The sequence below is a fragment of the Anopheles coustani genome, chromosome 2 (genome assembly GCF_943734705.1).
Source record: "Anopheles coustani chromosome 2, idAnoCousDA_361_x.2, whole genome shotgun sequence".
NCBI classification, from domain to species: Eukaryota; Metazoa; Arthropoda; class Insecta; order Diptera; family Culicidae; genus Anopheles; species Anopheles coustani.
In genome coordinates, this window is record NC_071289.1 from 85,663,274 (window position 1) to 85,688,145 (window position 24,872).

General features: G+C 45.2%; 2 protein-coding genes across 2 annotated transcripts in view; both read left to right on the top strand.

The window, feature by feature from the left end:
- Positions 1-206: 206 nt before the first annotated feature.
- LOC131263611 (uncharacterized) lies at positions 207-3,902 on the top strand. Its single transcript, XM_058265841.1, has 4 exons — positions 207-539; positions 615-741; positions 807-1,151; positions 3,112-3,902. Exons 1-4 carry the CDS (start codon positions 277-279, stop codon positions 3,829-3,831), a joined length of 1,455 nt encoding a protein of 484 aa, XP_058121824.1. The 5' UTR covers positions 207-276; the 3' UTR covers positions 3,832-3,902.
- A 16,667-nt stretch (positions 3,903-20,569) lies between these two features.
- LOC131263184 (uncharacterized) overlaps positions 20,570-24,872 on the top strand; it is a 32,749-nt gene continuing 28,446 nt past the window's right edge. Inside the window, exon 1 of the mRNA XM_058265346.1 lies at positions 20,570-20,659. Within this exon, the coding sequence (XP_058121329.1) occupies positions 20,570-20,659 (90 nt within the window). The remainder of the gene's footprint in view (positions 20,660-24,872) is intronic.

Below are 24,872 nucleotides of genomic sequence, written 5' to 3' on the forward strand. Positions count from 1 at the left end.
TAATCCCACTGGAATGACCCTGTACTGTTATTGTTTGTGAATTTCAATAAGGCTCTGAACCGGTTTACCTCATCAACCCGTCCTTCGCGTGAGTCATAGATTATGTTTTCTTTATTTCTCCCTGCCAACAGGTAGAAGTAGTATGAGATCATAAGATCGTGAACCTTGCACGCACGTGTTGAGCAGGGCGAAGTGACAATGAAAAAGCTGAAAACATTTCTACCGCTCAACACCGGGGTGGCGAACCGGGTGAACAACAATGACACAAACCCACCGATGGAGCCGCAGGTCGGCTTCAAGCTTTGCCTACATGCCGGCGGCTCGGCTGGCGATGGCACGAACGGCAACGATCCGGAGCTTCACGTGCAACTGATCGGCGCTCGCCATTTACCGAGCAGCTTCGGGCTCAAAAGCGTCGAGGGATACATGGTGAAGGTGAAGCTTTTCCCCGGCGCCATGAAGTTCGACTCCGGCATCCAGACGACGTCGTGGCCAACGTTTGACGAAACGTTTCGCTTTCCGCTGGTCGATAGCCATAAGTATGTGGTGTGGGGGTTTTCAATTGAACTGAACATTTTTGATCAACAGCATTATTCTTTTTTACATTTTCTAAGGTCCTCCTTTCGGGTGAAAAAGAACGAAAAGCCAAAGGACGTCCCGACGCAGTCACTTCCGGAGAAGTTCTTCAACGGGAAGTTTGTAGTCTTCACCGTATTCGCCCTTCTGGAACTGCCACCTGGGGTAAGCCGGAAACACCGCCATTACCAAATCAATCATCACCGATATCATTATCCTCTTGCCCTTAGTACACCTCGACGCTGAAGAGCAAAACGATGACCTTCATCCGGCAGGGCAGCCAGCGGTTGAAGGATAAACCGGTGATCGGGAAGCTGGTCAAGGATATCGAGCCGGCCACGGACCGGCACACCAATTTCGACCAGAAGCAAAACCTCAAGCTGCTGACCACGAGCGAAAGCCAGCGTAATCTGGGCTCGGTGACGTACTTTCTCGACTCGCGTTCGTTTGCGAGCGTGCAGAAGGGTGGCTCCGGCAGCCGGAACGGATCGGGAGGCACGTACGCTACGGAAGAGCTGTGGCTCCCGGTGAAAGACATCACCGTCACACAGCCGTCGGCAGAATCGCGAATCACCGTAAGTGTACTGCTGTGGGGAATTTTTGGTGGAGCTTTTTTATCATTTCCCTCTGGTTCGGTTTGAACGATTTGTTGGGTAATATTTTATGGTTGATTAAAAATGTAGCTCACTAAAAAAAACACGCATTTAGCTCACTTTTCTCAATCCGCGAGCGTACCAACGAACAATTAGTTTCGATAATCTCGAATGAAGCGTAACCGGGCGCGGTGAAAGAGATGTTGCTTCCGGAAATGGAAAGTGTGTCCAACGTGATGGTTCTGTGTCTGCCTTCGGTGAGCATAGGCCAGTCGATGGAAAATCATTCGCACGATATGTGATACACTAAGGTTTTCTTCATATCTGCAATCAGTGAAAATGTGTTGCGCCCTCCTCCGATACCTGACTAGTATCTATGATGGCGGCTTTCACAGCTACTGTAAGCGGATTGCGGCGATTTGTTAGTCGTGAAACTGCATAGAGACATTTGCAGCTTACACCTGCCAGGGGCCATAAACTGGCGCAATTGGATCACTTTCGATTTTACGCGAGAAATCATCTACACTTCCGGAAGGCGCACTTTTTGTGCGGTTGTCGAAACGCCATAAAAGTTTTCTTTAGGCAGCAAACACGGGGCGGGAGAGAGAACCACCCGTTTTAAGTAATAACCTGTTACGATTTATCCCTCGTCGTGGTGGTTTTAACGAGGTGTGAAGAAACTGTTGTTATGCAGGATCATAATTACGGTCGGGGCTAATGCGCAAAAAGGGTCCGCTTAAGGCCATGGGAAAGATCGACCAAAATCGAACTCTTTGTGAAAGTGCCCGTAATTGTTAGGATGTATTTGACGTTGTTTTTTCTAGTGCTAGGTAGCTTGAAGGAGTTTTCCATTGTTGAATATTTCTTTGTGCCAACAGTTCTTTGAAAAGGATATAATTTTCAGCTATTAAAACATATCTTTGGATCAACTGAATCAAAAATTGCAAAAGGGCTTTCAAGCTAATACAGTTTTTACAGCGTTATAACGAAGATTGTGTTACTAAAAATAACATTTTAAAATGGAAAAAAACCGTTATTGATTTCGATTTCTACTTTGCAATTCTTTGCTTTACGTCACTAAACCTGCACGGTGAATCATGAGCTCAGTTACTTAATTTCCTTTAAGTTGGGTACATACTGTTCGGCCACCTCATAAATGTTGGGTGAAATTAAAATGTCACGCAAACGGATCTCTTTACCGTTTTATTTGGTTTATGTCTTTTGTTCCCAGTGTAAACAGAAGCGGCTCGCGCAAATCTAGCTAAGCCTTCAGTACTTAATTTACTTGTTTCCGTAGTTTTTTTGTTTCATTGTTGTTTCTCCCCTTCAACATGGACTGTTAGCCAACAGTGAGTTTGTCTTTTGCCAGATATTCAATGATGATGGAAAATCTGTTAATTTCCTCTTCAATAACACTCGCCTTTGCTTAATTCGTCTTTCTTCAGCAGTGGTATTCTTTAAATCCTCCATTGTCCGACCTGAGCACAAGGGAAGAAATTGTAGTAGAAAGCTCCGACGGAACTAACGTCCCGTAACGTTGTATTCAAAACATCAAACGTTTCCATCCGGAATGGTGCAATGTGGCGTACTTAATTAAATCATGGAATGGTTCACGTGCGTAAAACCGAGTGAATAAAAAAACATCTTGCTTCACTGAACATTGCCTTTTTTGGGGGCGATTAATTGCGTTTGGAGAAAAAAAACAATCCCCCGAAATAATTAAGACCAAACGATCGGTCTTCAAATGCGCTTTTTCGTTGCGAGAGAAGATAATTGCATCGCGTATGATGAGTCTTAATGGGGATATGCAAAAATGTAGCTAACAACTATCGAGCACCTTAAGTTTCTTCTTGCTTTCCTTCTCCACTTTCTCCCAGTGGGAAACGTCCCGGAAGCTAAATGAACCCCGGTTTGATGTAATCGTGTTTTTTCCGTTTTTCAGGTCGCAACCCGTGGGGAGGTCGAAGTGACACTACAGCTGTGCGACTACACCGAGGTACACATCGACACGAAGCATACGTCGCGCGAGGATTGCAGCTTCAACATCGATGGTCCTTACTCGTCACCACCAACGTCACCCTTGTCGCTATGCTCCACCAGCTCGGACGGACCGAAGGCGACCCCTTTCGAGAGCCAACGGGCGTACTGCAACGGATCACCGGTCCCAACGACGACCTCGCACAAAAATCGTTTCAGCTTCGACGTCCGGAAGATCGTGCGGAGCGTCAAGAACAAGGACAAAAACCAGCGCGGCCTGTGCCTAAAGATCTCGACCGCGAAGGTGCGCTGCAGCATTCGGGTGAAAGAGGGTTTCGAGGAGATTGCGGAGAAGGTCTACCTAAAGACGACGGTGCTCGAGCACCAGATCCTGACGGCCAGCTGGAAATCGGAACCGTTCCGACCGGCCCTCTCGAGCCGCTGGAATGCGGATGACTGTACGCTTGTGGTTCCACTGTGCGGCGAGACAACGCTGGACAACCTTTCGATCAAGATAGGTCTGGCGGCCAAGAGCAAGGTGGGCAAGAAGATACGGCTCGGTACGGTGTTTCTAGGCCCGATGGCACGCCAGTCCAATCCGACCATGGACGACCAGTGGAGGAAGATGATCGAGTACAAGGGCTCACCGATCTCCGTTTGGCATCGGTTTGAGGAGGACGCCTAGGTTAGAGTGCACACGCTGCAGTCGTTGATGTATTGTAAATATTGAGTAAAAATCCGCGAAATATATTTTATACGTGCTTTTAATGAGTATATAAAACTAATCGTTATCAATTGATAGGTTCACAAGGTTCTACTTGTATCAATTACTCAATCTATTGGAATACTATTTTGACGATTTTTGGGAAAAATTGGCGTGGGTGGATGTACCTGTTGTATCATTTCGCGTTAAAAATTATAACAAATCAATTTAGATTGTTTACAATCGTTATTAATGTTTCACACGGTTGTTCCTCATATCGCTTCTTCGGCTCATTTTTTTTATCCTACCAGGGATATCATTTTTCGCATGAAAAATGATAACATATTATTTTACATTTTTCGTACTTGTTATTAATCTCAACCTGCTGCACACGGTTGTTCCACATATCGCTTCTTCGGCTCATAAATCAATTTCCCTTCCGTGGAATTATGCTGGCGCCAAGATATCTAAAGATAACTCATTTAATTTACCGCAGACCACTTCAACTTTATCAGGAATTGGTTTGGGTCAGTTATCTTATCCAAAAACGAAAAACAAAACCAACGTTTGACCAGAAACTATAACTGAACTTTAATCTTGGTTCTATCCTATAAGCTAAAATAATAAATGTATCCATTTATTAAATCGACCGAATTTGACTTAACGGAGGGATTATCGGTAGACAAAGCGTAAGCCATTCGCAGAAATGTGCTTTCCATAATATTTTTCGTAACAAGGCTTATGGTATTATCTCTTGAACCTACTAACGTTAAAAGACATGGCTGTTGGAATTAGTTTTTATCGAGATAACTCTTCTTATTTATTTTTTGTGTCTGCGATCGAAGAAGCCGGTTGTCAATATTCCACATATTTTTTTTTTATAATCTCAATGAAGGGGATGTTCGTCTGAAGAGTTTTAAAATAGGTGAAATTTGATCCTCTTCTGAATGGGGGTGTTCTCCAGGACCCGCGTTCATTCCGATAACGCTTTGGTCTAATGATCAAACTTGGGGCTATAGAGACAGAGAGCGAGATCACCTTTCCCCAGCATCATCAGCATCTCACGGAAAGAGCAAGCTCCCCTTTTGGAGCCCCCAACGGGAGCGTGTCGGTGAGAACGCTTTGAGCGAACGACTATCTCAGAGATCGCGCCTGCGTACCGGGCGACTGCAGGTTGTACTAAAGGGTTCAGACGGTGCTTCCGCCTCAGTCGGTTGGCTCCACTCGAACGGATCGGTTCAGCAGTTCGGTTCGTCCGTTAAGGGGAGACACAACGAAACAGCTCGTTAAAGCTCGCGCACGGTACACTTTGTCGACTTTCGGGTATGTCCACTTCGACGAACGGTTTGCGAGTATAAAAAAAAGGCCCGACTGGCCAGAAGGTTTTGTGGAGGTGTGTAAAGTGTCTGGTTAGTGTAGGCCGGCTGTTGGCGGCGCACGGAAGGTGCAGAGAACGCGGGCGTATGTTGAAAAAAAAACCAAGTGTTGTCAAGTGCACCGTCTACAACACTTTAAGCCGGTCCACGACGGGTATTACGAAACACTTTCGCGAAGAGTATAATCTCGCGGAAGGTATTTCAGGTAACCACTGGTTCAGCTTCCGGATTTGATAACGGTTGTGCTAGGCTTCGGCTAGGAAAAGTGTGTGCAATTTTTAAAATTGCATGGTGCCTGTTGCCTGTTTACCGATGTAAAGAGTGCTGGAGTTCTCGTCCTACGTGAAGAGTGGCAGAAAACAACAATTGCACCAAAACGCAAAAAGTGCCCCGAAAAGTGCTCCCAGGTGGTGTGGGTTGAAATTCCCCAGCGACGCTGCGTGCCTTCGAGTATGGTTCTTCAAGTTTTATGACCTCATATTTATATACCTCGTGTGTAGCGCAGGTACTGATAGGCGAGCCGCAGCGCCAAGCACGATAAGTGTGCGGCTTGGGTCATAGATTTTAATATCACTCCGACCTGTCGAACGTGCACTAGGGCAATAAGATATCTTTAGATCCGGAACCAAACGTCATCAGAGCTTTTCAAGGGTAAGTAGGGGAAAAACATCGACTTGACTCATGTGCTCCGTGATGTTGGGGCTTTATATAAAATGCTACAACTGCGAGGGTGCAGAGTGCAAAATTCGTCTCGCCCACGAAAACGATCCTCTCAAGCGCTCAAGTGTCGTGGACTTCGGCGCTGACGTCTGCCGTTGGATGACGCTGTACAAACGTGAGGTGTGAAGTCCACGGTGTAATCCCGCACAACTAAAAGAGGCAGAAACTACTGTACACTGTGGCTTGGGTGGTTTTCCCCACCTCCTTCTTCCCCATCACCATCTTCACTTGCGTGGCTTTCCTCCTTCAAAAACTTAGATGCATTCACTGTTGACAGCAGAAATTACCAGTGCCAATTAGAGGCCGAAATTAATTTCGGTCAACTGTCGTGCCGCGGTTTCGGCCCCTTTCCAAGACGTGACCGTCCTTTCGGTCGCCAATGGAGCTGCTGGCGGCTGGTTCGTTTCGGTCAGGGAGCAGCGGCAACCAGAGTTAACTGATCGTCGCGGTCGTGGGGCTTCCCTTCGCGGGGTTATGGTTGGCTTGCGTGCGCAGAAAATTCACGCTTCTGGTTACTTTCGGTTCCTGGTTGTATGCTTTACTCTCTGTGTGCACCCGGGGGATGGTAGCTGAGCATGGTTCTTCTCTCCATACCGCAGGAAAGAAGGCGACAAGCGGCAACCATTAACTGCAACAAGCAAATGTACAATGTGTAACCGAACCAGTCTCCCGGTGGAGTTGCAGAATATTAACACCCGGCCAGTGGCGGATTTACACTCATGGGGGCCCTAAGCGGTAAAATAAACGGGGCCCCATCGCAAAAATATGATAAATTTTCGTCTTGTTTATACGCTTTTCCACAAAATCAATGTTAGATATTACTTTTGTCCTACAATCAATAAGTTTTCTGGTGGACTCTTCAAAATGTGATTTTATCAATTTTTTCTAACAATTCTTATTCAATAATTAGGGTAGCATTGTTATATAATTTTACTTCCCTCATTAAGATCCGTTGAAAATATTAGTTTTAACTACTTCCTCGTGTAAGAATGAATAACGATTTTCATCTAAAATTGTATGCAGCTTTGTCAAATGTATGGCACCATCTAACAGATTACGTCAAACACATTTCTAAATATCAGTTGGATGAAACTTTTTAACGTTTTCAACGCGTTATTTTAGTCCTATGCCTGATATACTCCAAAATCTTGTTGTTTTGATGGAAATACATGCTTGTTACCAATTTATTAACTATAAAACATTTTTATTCTGTTACTCTAATTATATACCAGATCATTCTTTCATTATTCTTTGTATTAATTTTAATAGGATACAGTAAAATTGTCAGGGGGTCCGCGACAGCCGAGCGGTAGCGCCGGTTAGAAAATCGGCCCATGAGCGCCGGGGCTCACCACCTCGACGGCGTGGGTTCGAATCCCAACCGAGACCGGACCCTCCCCTGTACGAGAGGACTGACTATCCACGTACAACAGGGAAACAAGTCTCGTAAGCCCTTAACGGGCAGGCATGACCAAGAGGTCGTTACGCCAAGAAGAAGAAGAAGAAGAAGAAGTAAAATTGTCAACGGATACAGGAAAATTGATAAAGTCTATAGAATATATGATTAAATATAAATATTACGAACTTGGCCTCAAAAGATTCGGGGCCCCTTGCGAGCTCGGGGCCCCCCGCGGCCGCTTAGTCCGCGCACCGTTAAATCCGCCACTGCACCCGGCTCCGTTCGGACACCCCATTCTGGGCTGCATGATGCACCCTCAAACTGGTAGCAAAGTTCAAAAGAAGTTTGGGGAGTGAAAAGTTTACAGAAAAGCGCCAATCACTATGACATCATGAAATTCCAAAGCAGAGAAAGTTATTTTTGGAAATATTTTAATGGAACTTTGGCAGATACGTTTGGCGAATTAATTGCAAATTAAAGCAGGCAATCAAATTTTCGATTACATCGGAAATGCTATTAGTAACATTTTGGCAGACTAACCTCGCAAACGACGTTCCATGAGACGCAGGCGGCAACATATGATCGCGGACCGTTTCCCGTTTCGCATTTATGCAACCGGATGGCATTCGGTGCGGCGTCCCATTGAAGCGTGCCCGAGTTATTTATTCACCCGAGCCGGGAAACATATTGGAAACACATGTGAAAACACACCATGTGAACGACGGTGGAGGTGATGCGCACGGTGGATCGAGGGGTGTTGAGTGTTTTTCGATGGTTTTCCACTTGATCATCGCACTCTAGGGCGCACTTCTCTGGCCGGTCGGCCGGCTCTGGTTTCTCGGCGCGGTTGACGACGGTGTGACGCGATCGTGATCTGTCGGGGACTATTTGTTGGCCAAACAAAACCCCTCGTGCACATGCTAAGCGGCATTTGTTCGGGAGTTCTGTGGTTTGATTCGGAACGGAGCTAAACCGAAAAAAAGATAGGAAAAGATTCATCCCAACAAATCTGGTTTGCTGTTGTACGATTGACACGAGGTAGAGTAAAAAAAGAGGCCTACTGAGTGGTGACAAAACGAAAAAACAACCAAATCAAATCAGCATGCCAATGTTTGGTGTAGAGAATTAAAAAGCAAAAAGTAAAACCAAAGCAACCTTAGCTTCCCTCGGAAAACATAGGAATGCAATAAATAACAACAAAAAGCAAACATTGCAGACAGAATCCAAAAAAAGGCCGCATTAACTCGATCAATGAACCGCGATCACTCGCTGAGGTCATGTTACGGTAGGCAAATTGTGTCAAGCCCGCCCTGTCTGCGCCATGGGGTTCTATTGTGAATCCACCGAAACCGAAACCGCATCAGCTCAATCTTCTGATTTTCCGCCATCGAACGCCGTCCGTCGGCGGATCGTTAGAACGGAAGAACGTCTGCTGCATGTTGGTATGGTCGTGTTTATAACCCGTTTTGTCAGGATTATGTTATTAGGTGCGGATGTTGTCGATTGCACACTGGATCGACCGATCTGACCTTTGCGGCTGGTTTTGGAACATTGAGGTCAATGTCTGCAGCTGACAGTCGCGATGAAAAACGACGCGGATGTAATCCCTCCATGAATTTGGGATAAAATGTGCTCTTCTAAATTTATATATTATTTGAAAAAATAAAAATATTAGTGTTGTGCTGTATGAATCTTTTGGCGAGATTAATTCATATGAATCTTTAAGATGGATTCATGAATCTTTTGGGATACCAATCTTGAAATCTTTCATGGATCTTTGATAAATCTCCACATTTCATTCATTTTTTGCTCCTCACTTATCATCAGATGATGTATCATCTTTGGGATTCATGAATCTCTCATCAAAAGATTCATGAATCTCTAATACGCAATGAATCATTGAGATTCATGCATTTGAATCTGAATTACACAACTTTACAAAACATACAATGTGAGTTAGGAAAATAGTCTTCAGTTGTTGGATATAATTAATGTAGCTCAGTTTGATGACGGGCTTATCATTATTCCTTACTAAAGTATAGCATGAGAAATCACAAATACTTCAGCCATACTCATTCGATTCTTATTTTCTGACTCTCACTGAGCCACGCAAACCAAATAAATTACGACTTATGGTACACGGAAACGATAATTTTGATTGCAAAATAATACAGCAATAAAAGCTACCGACCGAGTTTTACCGATCGAAATGCTCGATTAATGGATTTATTTTTGGGAAAAAAATCGGCGAGGGTGATAGGAAATTTATTTTCTTATGACATAATTTCGCGTTAAAAATGATATCATATCACTTTTCTAAGTATGTTGTCGTTTGACATTATATTCGATAATTTTTCCAAGACCCGTTCTGAGTGGCTGACAATATTCTGCTATCTTATCTATGGTTGTTATCTTAAAGAAATTGCAGTCAAATCAAAGTATTATCATTGTTTGCTCGAGGATTTTCGCCATTCGATTTCAAACTGCCACTTTATTTGCACGCACTTTGATACAATCGGCCTCCATCCCACTCCCTCCGCTTCCTTGACGTACGATAATCGGATACGCCAGGGTTACTGCCGCGACACTTGAACTGACCAGCATATAGGCACAGAGGGAAGGCGGGGAGGGGACGTTGGAAAATGCGCCAGGAACACAAAGCATATAGTAAAGCTTTTAACCGATTTTAACCGAAGCGCTATCGGCAGGTTAGAAGCGAAGGGGGTTTGATTGCATTCGCTCTTAGCATCCCAGAGGCATTCGGGCCGCAGGCGGAGGGGGTGGGTCAAGGAAGTGCACGTTAAAGTGGCCCTGAACAGCCCCAATCAGCCCTCGGAGTTGGCGGAGTTTCACGTAGGGCCCCGGCAATAATCGAAAATTGAGAGGTACCCCCGTGCTTAATGGTGAAAAGCGATTCTTCCAGCGTCTTCAGTCTGCCGGGGGGAGACAAACATGCCCCGTTTATGGAATGGACACTTTCCCGAGAGGAGGTGGAAGTGTTGGGACATAGCGGGGTGCAAACGAAACTATGAACGGCGAAAACCAGCGTCTTACTAAGTAAAACGGGAAGAAAGGTATTTGTAGAAATACATCATCGACGTTCGACGCTGGAAGAGGTCCCCGTGTTCCCTTCTTATTCCCAACTGCATCGGCGTGCAGTTTCGTTCGAAACCTCTCTCCTGGCATTTCAGGTAAACACAACAGAGGAGGGCATAAAAAAACCGGCTCAGACAAGGTTTGTGCATCTGCGAGTGCATCTGTGAATGGAAGCCGTCGACCGCTTCTGTTGATGAATGAATGAATCAACCACCATTTCTCCGATTGGTTTCCTTTTTTGTCTTCGAACGGCTCAGAAGAAAGGGGGAGCACGAGGGGAAAGGGTCTCGGGGCTGGCAAAACCGGAAAGGTGACAAGCCGTTTTGTCGAACCATGGCCAGTCGACCGACAGACGACGACGATGGGGACCGATGACGGTGTCTTTAAGTGACATGATTCCCGTCAGATGCTCATGCGAGACGACATCAATGGGGTTTTCCTTTTTCACGTGCTTCGCAGCATCGGCACAAGAGCTGCGAGATTGGGTCGGGATGAAAAGGGGGTTCTGTTTGCGATTGGGCATCGACAGGTGAGCCCTAGGGAGCGAAAGCAAACATGGAATTATGAACGATATTGAAGAAGCAGACCTTAAAGCAGCCTCAACTGTTGCAACTGAACAGGAAAATTGTTGCAGAATTTATAATTCATAGAATGTCTGCAGAAATCTGCAAATACAAGTTAAATGATGCTTTTAACAGCCTTTTGGTCAAAGTTTAGATATGAGTATCTAGTAGTACTTACCTACTTAATAAAGAAAATCAGAGTTCATTAGAGAAGTAAACGATATACAAAATATTATTCGATAGATTGAACCGTGGAATTGTATGCATCTCATATACAAAAAGTTGACATAAGATATTACCGATCAATAATTGAAAGCACTAATTATTGATTGACCTAAATTGCTCAGTATCTAAACAAACCCACATTCTTCGAGCAATCGCTAGATCTACTGTACTACACTAGTACCTCGCTTACTTAACCTAGTTTTTCCGTGATCAGCGGATTAGTAATTAAACGTCGTAAAAGACCACGACCCGAGTGGACTGATCCTACGTTTCCGTTCCGTTTGCAGTTTGTTTGATCAGTCAATTAGGATGCAGCATCGGCGATTTCTTCAGTGAAGATGCAATGTTGCAACCAGTCCCCGCTGTTGCATGTCGGAACCACTTCGAACGGATGATCGAAGCAATTGGTCGACCGAGCGTGTCTCTGCGGACGACGGGTTTTACCGAAGACAAATAGCTCGAATTACGTCTCGAAGCCTGCGCTAAGGAATGTCCCGGGTGAATTTTGCTTGCGAATCGTTCGTCAATCGATCGTAAATCCCAATGCCTTGCTGCTCGTTGTACAATGGCCGCTCCTTTTCACGACTCCCGAGATTAGAGTAGTTGAAAGTTGCGGTGCTTGCTGCAGCACGGTGCCGTAAAACAGCCTGCATCCAAATGCTCATTATTTTAGTCAAATGCAATTATTTCACCGTCACGCGGCGAGGGTGTGGGTGTTGCTCTCACTATGGTAACAACCCATTTTGACAGATCACTTGTTTGACAGGCCGTTTGACAGGAGCTGTGCGAATCGTGCAGGCACGCGGGTTTGCAGCAGCATCCAGTGGTCCACGATGGAGCATAAATTAGCAAATTGAAACTACGTCCCGTCCACACTACTGTCCGACGATGGACGAAATGGCGATATTAATCCGGCACGCACGCAGGCTTTGGGAAGATTGCTATCACAGCTCAACGAATTTAGCAGCCTCTTGCATAACCGCATCTTTTCTCCGAGTGTGAATAAGTGAGGTTTCTTGCAATTCCAGCGAAAGGTGCAATTGGTAGCCTGCAAAAATGGCGCGGCGTATGGAAGTAAGGATGTTAAGGTCAATACGTCAGCAGTACGTTAGAAATGCTATTGCCTTGCCTCGGAGGGCCCAGGGGAAAAACATGCCGTCGGTAGTCCATCTTGATAACCTTCCCGGTTCTGGTTAGCGTAGCAGCTGATGTTTGATGTTTCTCTCTGGTCGATGCCTAGAAAACGGGGCTGATAATTAAATAATAATATTTTGAACCACCGTGTAATCTTAAATCGGTTGCAAATGGCAATAGTGCGTTGTTGAATGCGAAACATGATGCTTTCCTTCCATATTTCATTTTTGTTTGAGGAAAAAAAAAACATCAAAATTGAAGCAAAAAGGCAAACTGAATCGAATCGATGAGGCACTTATAGATGTTAACATTCCCCGCCTGAGTATGCCACTGGGGAATCTAATTCGTCAAGAGATAGTGAATTGATTTCGTGCTGCGAGATCATGACATGTGTCGAACCAGATGATAAGATCAAAATATTGCGCCGACAAAGTGGCGCTCTTTTTAACACACACAAACACACACGCGGACAAATCACAAATTCTGCTGCGGCCTTTGGGAGGCGCCGTTTTTAGCTTGTTTAGAAATAAATCAGCCAAACACGCCGATGAGCGGGCAATGATTTATTTCGCATCCTTCAGCCGCACTGCCATAAACCGCTCGTCAACCGTATCGGCAGATTGTTCGCAACAAATTGGAAACAAAACTGCACGACGAGCGGAGGATCCCTTTTTTGGAGAACGTTCGGTTATTTTACGCTCACTTCTCGCGCCCGGTTTATGTGCGTAGGAATGTTTCGTTTATGGTTAGCGCGTTTTAGAAGGACGATAAGGCAAGCTGTTTTCAAGCTGCTGTTTCAAGATTTTTTTAATGAACAATATTAATTTCTCCATCGAGAATGATAGGCTCGGAATGTATGGTTATATTGGAAGAAGCTTAGAACATATTGTAACAGATTGGATCAGAAATGTAAGGCTTAATTACAAAGGTTGATTCCCACAGACTGTCGCTGATTGAAATTAACATTTAAGATCTGTATTTAATGAGCACATAATCGCATCATCGCTGTGTAAGTCTAGAAACATAAATCAATAATCTGAAAACGAAAGCCTGCTGCGAAGCCCTGTCCGCCTCGATCGACTCTGGCTCGGGGAAGATTTATTGATTTCGCCTTCCGGTTGTGCCAAGAAATGCGGTCGTGTACCGTTCTGCAAATGCTCCCTTCCCTGTGGTGCATTAGATCGGATCGGAGCAGTATGCAACGCCTAAGGGCACGTGTCTCAAGTTCCCGAGCCGATTCCAGCACCGATAAATGTCGATCGAGACCGTATCGGGCGAATGGAAGGGAACACACACACACACACACACATTTTACAGCACTCGAAGGAACCTTTTCCGAAGCAGGAATCACTTATCGAACGCATTGGCGGGGAGCTAAATCAGGCGGCGAGCGTACGATTGAGCTCCCAGGTTGCGATCATAATTTTGATCTTCGATTGAAAACTCGATCGATCGCAACCGAGGGCAGCCAATTAATCTCTCTCTTAATGATTTAATGGGACTTGGGTTGCGGCGGAGAATGGAACACTTTTCTTGGGCTCCGAACCGGGACCGGGACCGTGGAATCGCCTGCCAAAGGTCGCTCCGATCGTAGCGGAGCGCGCGGCTCACAACGAGCTCCGATCGGCGCCTGTCATGCCGGTAGAAAATTAGTACCGCCCCAAAAATGGGGCACATAATTGATTTGGGACTGTCTTGCAGACACACTTTACGCACAGGCTCCCCGATTTCGACTGTTGTGGAGGAGAGGTTCGGGATGATAATATTGAAAGTCACTTCTGAGTGCGGTTTCTTCCGCGATAATGGCTTCGAACGGGCGCTCCGTCCAGATTTGGCGAGGAATGTTTACTCCCTTGAGCTGGGAGTGGTGGCTGCGTTGTCCTATTCAGTGCGCAGTGTTCTAATCGTGCATCGGGGTGGAAGAAAAGGCAAAACAAAACGCCAACTCGACCCTGTCCGCGCAAAGCAACACGAGAGGACGCATCGAGCGTCTCAACATGATCTGTCAGTACTGCGCCGTTGTGATCTCTCCTTTGCCCGAGCGCATTGCGTCATTAGCGTGTAATTATATGAATTATTAATACAAACACCCACCGAGGGACGGGCGGCAAGGGAGCCGACACTCGATGGGAAAGAATTTCGAGATCGGAGGATTTTCCGAGGAAGTTCAAGTTACTCCGAACGATAAGTGACACTGGCCGTTTCTGCTCGGCTGCGAAAGAGAAGTGGATGACATTCTCGATCGAAGTCGATGTAGGGCTCACCACGATACCTTCACCTCCCAGTCGCGACTAATTATATACCGCACATTGGAGCATAGATTGGCACATTTTGGTCCGCTCTGTGGAACGCTGTTTATAGAAGTACTTATACCGGGTGGAACAGTCGGGAGATGGATGAGGTCTACATCCAGTCGGTCTATTTGTGTACTCACCGAGTGTTGATTGGCGATCCGCGTTTGTCCTTGCCAGCACCGATAGGGAAAAGCATGATAAATACATGTTTCCGCTGGTGGTTGAAGGTTGAAAAAGGAAAAGTAAAAGTTTAAAATAAAAAGTACAGTTTTACTCAAAAGAAATAAATAAAACAAATAAATAAATGAAACAAATAAATCAAAACTTGTAACTAGACCCACTGTCAGGTAAAAACAAATAAAAAAACTGTAAAAATGCACCATAGTAAAGTACGTTTAAAACAATATGATCAAGTTAAAACGAATGGTAGTATTGAATTCAACTATCTAAAAGTCGATGGCTTGCGTAACTAATGCAATATGATTCTATTTATTCATCATAATCAACAACTCCAAGAACAGTAGAGAAACACTAGCTTCGTTTTACACGTCGTTTTTTTTTTTTAAGTATTAAATGTGAAATAAAGTTTTATAATTCACCCTCCAAGCAGTGTTATCAATTTTTATTATTCTTCTTCTTCTTGGCGTAACGACCTTGTTGGTCATGCCTGCCCTGTAAAGGGCTTACGAGACTTTTTACCCTATGTGTACGTGGATAGTCAGACCTCTCGTACAGGGGAGGGTCCGGTCTCGGTTGGGATTCGAACCCACGCCGTCGAGGTGGTGAGCCCCGGCGCTCATGGGTCGATTTTCTAACCGGCGCTACCGCTCGGCTGTCGCGGACCCCAATTTTTATTATTATAAAAACTAATATTGTTGTTAAATTCGGACACCGTCAGTTGATAATCAAACCCATTTATTACTTTAAGTTACTTTAACAGATGAGCGTGACGTCTTCCTTCAAAAATGTGCAAATATTTATCAGTCCATGGTGAAACACTGTCGCTTTCTCCAAGTGGCATTTCGCGGCCGGTTGGAGCCATATCAACATCCGAACCCCTGCCGAGGTTGCCCACCAACTGTCAAATAAACGGCCTCCGCATGGGGTATCGGTATCGGGCGGGTAATGTAATGTAATGTGATCATTTGACAGGTTTGCTCCTGATTAAACCACAACTTGTCAAACTACTGTGTTTCGCACCGTCGAAAGCATCCGTCCTACCCACCACTTACATCATTCCCCCCGGGGGTGTTCACATGCGTGTTGTTGATCGGATTGGTCACCCTCAACGAGTGAGTGTAAAGACGCCAGCAGGTATACCCTCCTTCCCCTCCTTTCGGCTGAAGATTAAAGGCCGAAAGACGGTGTGGTGTACCGCGCTCGTACCGTTTCTTGCAGGCTCATTACAGAAACCTATCTGTTGCAAAATACGCACCAGAAGGCATGTGGGCGGGCGACACGCGAGAGATGCAGACAGAAATGCCTCCGGGACTCTGGGTTGGCAGAGTTTTATGCCGTGGTATGTAATTTCACTTTATCGCGCTTTATTTGTCATTTCAATTAATCGCGCGCTTCAGAGCCGCATAACTACGCAAAAGTTCACGGTATGAAACGAAACTGGAAAAGGGAAGGGAAAAGCGAAAAGGGCGAAACGGGGAGGGGGTTTGGATGGTCAGTTCACGTTGGGCAAAGCGTACACGTAAGTGAGCAACAGTTTCCCGCTCCTTGGCGTACCGAACAGGATTATCTTTCCTTCTCTCCGGTTGTGTGGCAAACCAACCGAACGATAAACTACACTCTCCTTACACTACGAAGAAGAAGAAGAAGAAGAAGAAGAAGATTTTCTTATTAATTTAAATTATCACTCAGCCACCATTTGTGTGTGGCAGTGAAATATGAGCCAGCGATTCCGCGTGTCTGCGATGCCAATGAGCATGAAATTAACGTTCACGTTTGGCAAACGCTCGCACGCCGGGAGGTGGTCCTCTGTAAAACCGATCGGTCGGAAAACCCGTCGGCTGCCTTGTGTGAACGAGAAAAAAAAACTGTACGCTTCTTGAGGAGCTCCCAATCGTGCGAAGGTTTATGTTTTGATTCCCTTCAAAATTGCGCCACCCACGTTTGCGTTGCGTCTTTCGGGTGGTTCGCCAACATGCACCAGAAGCTGGACAAAACAGAGGAAGGCAGTTGAAAAGGAGATAGCGATAGAGAGGTATACGGTCAGGTGGTCGATCGATTAGGCTGGACAGATAGCAATTGGAGACCGTGGGCTGTGGGTGGAACGATGCCACCTTGAGGTTATCCAATTTTGGAGATGCTTGCTTATTTGCTGAAGGAAACTTAACATCATTTTGAAATAACTGAATATATTGAAAGGTGAAGAATTGAGAAGAATTATCCGGTAGAAGACGGTTTGGGTTTAGATTTTAAGATACACGGGGTTTTTTTTTATTTCTGAAATTTGATAGAATCGCGAATGAATGATCAGCGAGCCACAATTTATTCCATCCGCTTATCAATTTGTAGTCGATCGTGCGTGGCGATCACCTAAAACGGGTCCCCGAAAGCGGTAGTAAAAATTAATTTACAAACCGCCTACAACTTGAAATTCTTCCACCGATGCTCGTAGAACAAATCCGGCTAATTTGCCGCCCATTTCCATCCAGCTGCACTTCTTCGTCGATGAAAACTCCCTTGCTGGTCGGAAAGACGTCAGAGACAGGCCTTCGAAACAACGCGCACCACCGCGGAAGCGCGTTTGGTCGAGATTTAGATATAAGAAAGACGCCAGACACGGCGACCAGTAGCGGCTAACTAAAGTGCATCGGATGCTGCTGTCGAAGCCGCTGCGTGCGGGACGATGCATAATTTAGCAATTTTCCTGCACGCTCCCTCGGCTCCTTCCATCTCCGGCCCACACCCTAATGGACTCTCGGCCGGTTGGCCGCTAGCCAGGGCGGAAAATAAATACAATTTATTAAAATGGCTGTCCCTCCCCCGGCGGTTACGGTAAAGTACCGAATTAAAATGAATTAGTGGAGCCCGGGGGGATGTGGAACGGTAATTAGTGCCCGCGAGCGATCGGAGCACTTTGATAGCGCGGATTTACCGTTAGTGGTGCGACCGCACGTGTCCGCCTGATGTGTGGGTTATTCAAAAATGTTCTTCGTAAATGGGAGATAAAACAGCTCCCAGCCGTGAGTACTCGGCGAGAACTTGATGAATATTTTCCAAACAGTTAGTTTTGCTTCGAATTGCAAGAAGTACTTCATCGACTTTCTCACATTACCGTACTATTGAATAATAATTCACACAATCATCAGAGGAAAGTAATTTCTTCGCTAACACTCCATTGAATGAAATGGATTCCCATAAACTCCAGACAGTTCGAAGTGGCACTACAGAAGTGCATGCGCGATGCTCGTTCTCGATCTCCATCTGGCTCTGGCAGTGAACGATCTTTATGAAGGGTACGATCATCCTTTAAGCTACTTAAACACGCGCAATCGAGGGCGCCATGTGCGTCGTCCCCGAAATTATGAACCATGCTGTCGACGCATTTCCGAGTCGCATCATCGCATTTTTTCGCCCCACAGTTAGAGGTTAGTTATTCAGGGCGGGAGTGGAGGGACGATTTATCATTTTAATTTCGCTACGTAGCGAAGGAAACAAATATAAAAATGTCGGGTCGAGGGTTCCCCCTCTCCACAGGCGCGAGAGGAAGTCGTCGATGCGCGAAGCAAACGTGCGACAAAGGATTTATAATTAGTGTAAACTGCGTCGCCTGCTTTTCCCGCTTTATTGGTTCTGGCACGCCAGAAGATGTGTCGCTAAAAATATCATCCCGCATTTCATTGAGTTCTGCACATGTGGCCACGCCGGCACTAAGCCGTGAACTGGTTTTCCAGCTTTCCCAATGCCAGAATCACATCACACGGCGACACGCGGTGTTCCTCGGGTTTGTTTTTCCTTCCCCGACACGGTCCAGTCGTGCGGATGCGCGGGTGTGCCATTTCGATTGCAGTTTTACGGCTCGTTATGGCGTATTTTTAGCGCTCGTAAACAGCACAGGATGCATCGGATGCACCGCCACCCGGCCCAGGGTGAAGAAAATTCACACCTGAACGTCGAGCTGACAGACTTGTTCTAAAGCTTATAGCTGCGTGCACGCACACAGCGTGAGGTTAATTATATTGCGGCGCGAGGTTCATTAGAAGTTTGCTGATCCTGGAAAACTCCGTAGATACCATTACACTCCAAAACTGGTTTTACGATTGGGCTTTTGTTGGCGATGAGGTGCTCTAACTGTAGGAGCTTTATTTCTTTGGCATTAAAGTAAAGTTTAATCTCTATTACAACAGGTTGGTTGGCTCCAATAAAATATAAAACTGCAGAAGATGAAACATCCTGGATTCAATTTAAAAGTGTCTCGTCGTTCTTCAGAGTCTTTCCTCAAAAAGTATAACATATGTAAGGAAGCTAAGTTGAGGGAAAGAACTTCTTTTATGACAATGATCAACAATGAGGTGTTAAAACACGGGGATTTCTATATATAACTTTATTGTAAGCGTTTGTCTATTCAAATCCAGATTGATGAAAATTTACCATGTATTTTGGACACCCGAGTTTCTAAAGATTGTTGAATCAATTCACGTGTATCTGAGATATAACATTCGTATGAATGGAACTCCATTGAGCATAACTCTAATGTTGACAGAAGATATAGAACTCGGTGTGTTTAATTTATTTTTAAAGACAACAATACACTTCCTAATAATAAGTCTGAGGAAAGTACGTGTTACTGAAGCTTATAAAACCTGGCATGTATTCAAAAAACTTGATCCTGCCATCCATTTCTACATCGCAAGGCTAAAGTACAGTACGATCGAGTAATTTCAATATGACGGAGAACGTTGTTTACGGCCTCACGTCAATCGGGTGTCATCGGATAAGTAGATCGGCGTGAACTGTCAGTTTCCGCATGCTAGCGCCTAGCCAAACGGAATCGGTATTGATACTCGGGGTAGAAATGGATGAAATTCTTCCGTGCCTTACTTCATCGTCGCATTGACGAGAACCGGGATATGTTATGTTAGTCAGCTTCCAATCACACAATACGGTACTGTGCAAAAGGTTAGCAAATGGAAATGTAGCCACTTATGGCAATGCCAAGGCTGGTGAGATAGCCTAAGGCTTCTAATCCGCGGAGAGCCCATTACTTCCGCCACGAGAGGGAACACACGTAGCTTTTTTTTTACCGGTGCACTTAGAAATAAGTATCGAACGTTTCCAGCTGGATCTGGTCAGTGCTTATCAGGTCACGTTGTTGGCTGCATGTGATGACATAGCTGGAACAGACTGAGACTGTGTCATAAATCATTCAGCCGTGTGGATTACGATAAGTTCGATCATCCGAGTGGATTACGGTTGGGACAGAATCTTTATCGGCAGACTTTCAATTGGGTAATAAGTCAACACGCGTACACAAACGTGATTCCAAATGGAGCGAGCCTAATTCCAATGTTTTACCCTCTCTTTCTCTCTCTCTTTTCCCCTATTGCAGGTGTACAACAAGGAACATCCGGAATGTGTGTACGGCGTATTCGTGGAAGTGCGTGATACCGTAGTGTGTGCATGAAATTACAGTCCTAGTAAATCACTCCAAGTAACTGTCGGCCGGTGGAAGGCGATAAAAAGTTGGCCAGTTTAGTTTCGCCGTGTACTCCGTGCTTCCGCGACCCCGATAAACCTAAGGAATCCTGTCGCACGCACCTTTTGTTGCCTCATCGGTGCTTCGGGAGGCGTTGTATTTGGGGTGTACCCCGTCCGTGGAAGATTTATGCAATCCTGTTGGAGCGTGGAGTCGGTGGCACATACACCCAGTACACGCAGTACACACCCGAGGCAGTGAAGATGAATTATGTGCGCCATCAGTACTCCGTTGTAGTCGCCGTCTGCCTGCCAGTTGTTCTTGTGATCTCGCTATGGCTTCCAGCACTAGAGGTAAGTCGGCGCTCCATCTTGCTCTCCAATGTTGTATCGTTCGGATGAGATTATGTTGGCCTAGTTCTACGCGCTTGTACACTTGTTTGTTTATACCCTACCCGCACCGGTGTGCGGTCGGAAGAAAGCGAAAGCAGGCGGTAAACAGGAAGATAACAAAAACCCCGAAACCCGAAAACCCGTAACGTTACACGCAAACGGGCTTGCGTTAGCTATATTGAATTGTGGATCAGCTGCATCTGGGCTTTACTCTCGGAGTTTTTGGCTCGCACCTCTGACATCTTGCTGAAGCAACACAAAATCCGGTGCGCTTCTTTCAATGTTTGCCAAGTCCAAATAGTAGCAAGCGTGTAGCTTTACTCTGGCCTTATGTTGCTGCAACAATCTCTATTTATCTTCGACTTATTTGCAATTTACGCCTGTCTTCTGGGAGTCCCCGAAGGAAAACCAAAGATGAATTTAGAAAGAGAGCTATCCAAACCCGTGCATAACATTTCGCAAACTATTGCGGGAAATTTATGCGCCAGATTGTGTCCATTTCCAGCGCATACTAAAATCAGCCTCCGACCGCGACTGACTTAAGTTCTCACGTTTCGCACTTCCTTCACTTCTGGATCGTCGTGCCCGGCGTGTTGTTGAAACACGAATCTTTTCACCAGATTATCTCACCCACTCCGCGAATTCCCGAAACGTTGTAAATGTTTCGTGACAAGAAGAAATTAATTGTCACAAGTTCTGCCACTCGTTCAGCACCTCGGGGTCGGCTTCGAAAAGGACTTCGTGGTGGAATTGATTTAGCAAAGAACCGTGCGCACGAACGATTCCAACTGCAATTGGGATTTTGTGCTACGAGCCAGAAGGAATTAGCGCGCGGTTGGGGTCATCGGTTGTGCGGCATCTTCTTGCGGCATGACGCTGATCGTTCCCAGATGCACTTTTTAATTATTCATGCAGAAAACGGAAGCGGGCGAATGGTGGCGTTGGGTGGAAATCAATGTGAATGCTGGTGTGGGGGGAAAATTGGGAATGCATCGGTAGAGTTGAATAAAGTGGATCATTCAATGCACGAACAGAGTAAGCGGAGTGGAAACTTTTATGCTCGTTGGTCAGAGTCAAATCATTTGGTTCATGAGAATTATGCTGCAGCTAATCGATGCGAACTGAAGCGAAATAAAGAAGGATCGTCCAGCGGGAGAGAGAGAGAGAGTAGGTTCGTTCAACTTCCCCATGGAATGTCTCGTGTGATTTGGACCCATGTCGACAGCGAAGGTTAAAGAGTATTACGACCATCAATTACGTTGATGTCAACCCATTACGGGTTGGGTTGCATGACGTTAAATTAAAGTTGTAATTGCCTCATCACGAGCCTTCGAACGGATTTTGCCAAAAAATAAAAACTATCAAGCTCCACCTTTGCTTACCACAATGGTGTGTAAGGTAAGGCGAGGCTATATGTACCCTTTAAGCAAAAAAATATTATTTCTTTACACAAAATATAAGAAGCATAGCCCTCATTTTTACAATTTAATTTTCCAACATCTCTTCCACTGCCAAAAACTATGAGTACATCATTAAAAATCGTAATATAATTTAAAGATTGCGTTGACAGCACACCAAAATGATGAGAGCGTATGAAAACCGCTACGGATTCATTACACCTATGCGTGTATCCGAACGGCAAGGTGTTAATTGTAATCTACTACCTCCATTAAATGTGAAATTTACATAGCATTTATTATACAAGTTAACGACCATATTCCATTACTCAATAAATATTTTAATTGCATAATTTAGCTACAAAAACTGGTGCAATTTACCCCACTGGTGCATATTACCCCATATTGACCTATTGAGCAGTGCAAAAAAGAATAAACGTAGCGACCCAACTTTCACTCTGGTTCATAATTACCATTTTCCAGCCTCCTAAAAAGAAAACCAACATTTAATGGATGCATCTTTGTCCTGTGCAGGCATGTGGTGCGTATAGCACACCCTGTACCGCCTTTACCGTACACCGGGACCTGGGGAACTCTCCGGTCATCCATCACGACGGCGGGAGAGCTTCGCGGAAGCGCGCTACCGTCGGGGGAAACACGATATGCCACATTTAACCTGTCCAGGGCCGGGCCTTGGCGGTCTTTTTGTTTTACCTTTTCTGCGTCACCCTGCTTCCCTTGGGGTCGTATCGCCCTCCCCCTCTGCAACGATTGTTCCAGGCTTCCTCAACTGTTGGAACCGCGGCGCACATGTTTGTGTTTCTTGCGCTTTTTCCGATACCAGCTGAGCATGACCGGCCGGGGGTTAGGGCGCGTCACCCAAATGAATGTCACATTTTTTTTGCTTTAATTTACCGTTTATTTTCATTTCCGAACACTCACTCCGCCCTTCCGGGTCTTGGGTTGATCTTCAATCTCCCCATTGTCACCGCAAATGTCAACCGAAAAAGTGGTTTGACGTTTGTCAACGCAATGGCCGGAGGGGGACAAAATGTCTCCCTGTCAGTTGGCCGTCAAAACAAGCTGCAACTGGAATAAGTGTGAGGAATGTGGACCTTATCTTTCCTCACCCTCGAGTCAAAAAAAAAAAAAAAGATGGAGGTTAACGATCGCGTCTGGCGATCCAGACACAATCCGCCCCAAATATCTTCCAGCGAAACGCAGGGGATCCTGGTCTGACAATAATCCTCCATTTAACACGATGTTCCGTTTGGGGAGGGCGTAGCAGGCCCTCAGCCGAACCCGAAGATAATTGAGGGTCGAAGAAAAACGATCAACTATACGCGAACGTGTTCGGTAGTGGTGACACGTTTTTATTGATGTTTACAGCGCACATTAACGCCAGGAGGGGGCGAGCAGGTTTATTAGTACAGTTTAGTGGCCTTTAGTAACAACTGTTGATCGATGAAAGCTACTTCAGGCCCGACACGCATCACGAGGTTAGATTTACAACCGATGTTCTTCGAACGAAACACGGTGTTCGTCGTAATTCTTCTCGGGCCATAAAACACGCCATGCGCATGATGTTACCATAGTAGATATGATTAATATCAAACGCGTTGCCTTCGGTATGTTTACTGAAGATAAAATTGCAAACAATATGAAAGCCAAGAGAGCACTCTTACCAGTGTCTACGAGATGATATGCCCTTCGACCCTACGGGCACTCCAGACACTGTAAAATGTGTCGAAAAGCCTTCGAATGGAGGAGTGAAGTGTGCAATCCAGAGCCTTATGCTTCGTTATTTGCTCGGAACCCTGGGTGTACCTTTATGGTTCAATCCGATTAACACCTTAACTCCAGACTTGATTCTTTCTCTCTTGAGATTTACCTTCACCTTCTTACGCTAAGGCCAAACAAGGCGCTTGGACGTAGAGGATACTTGTTGAATCCAGTGAAGATATTAGTTGAGTGGTTGTTGCATTCGCAACAACTTGAGCTCGGGCCACAACTAGCCGCGGGATTATGACGGATTGATGTGTTGAGTTTGTGTAGAGTTATCGAGAAGGCTGGAACCATCGGGGCCCTTATTCCCGCAAGCGACAAGAATGAATGGTCCTGCATTGGAGACGAGGGCACAGAATGTTCAATTTATTTAAGAGTTGTTTATCATTTGCAGCGATCGTTTGGAGTAAAGTACGCGGTGGATAATGGAAACTTTCTACTGTGACCCAATATGGTGGGTTAATGTCATGCTGCTTTTACCGTAAATTACAAGAAAGTAAATTTGAAGAAAGAACCGCTTTCATCGCATCAACCGTGTTGATTTTTCTTTTACATTTTTATGTTTATAAAATACATAAATATTTTATCTTTTAAGGATGGGAAACTGTACGAACGAAGATTGTGTTTAATACTTGAACGATGAGAACTTGCCAACGATGACTTATAAAAAAGGCTCTGCAAAGAAAAATGGTTTGAGAGAAAATAACAAAATCATAATCACAATTATGAATCTCAAAATGAGCCATTAAATTTGAATCGGTTCGGTCATAATTAACGAATTAAGGTGTGACGAAAGCTAATGAATATCTCTTTTAAAAGTAACACGATCTTCCACACCGCCATTTGATGCTTCGTTCCGGTCGAGAATGGATGCAGTTTTGTTGCGAATACTTCCGGTTCCGGTAGCTCATCACCGCAAATGTGATTCGAAAATTACCACCCAAGGAAACGCTGGGTGGTTGTTCGAAGATGAGCTGAAATAATTGCTGCAT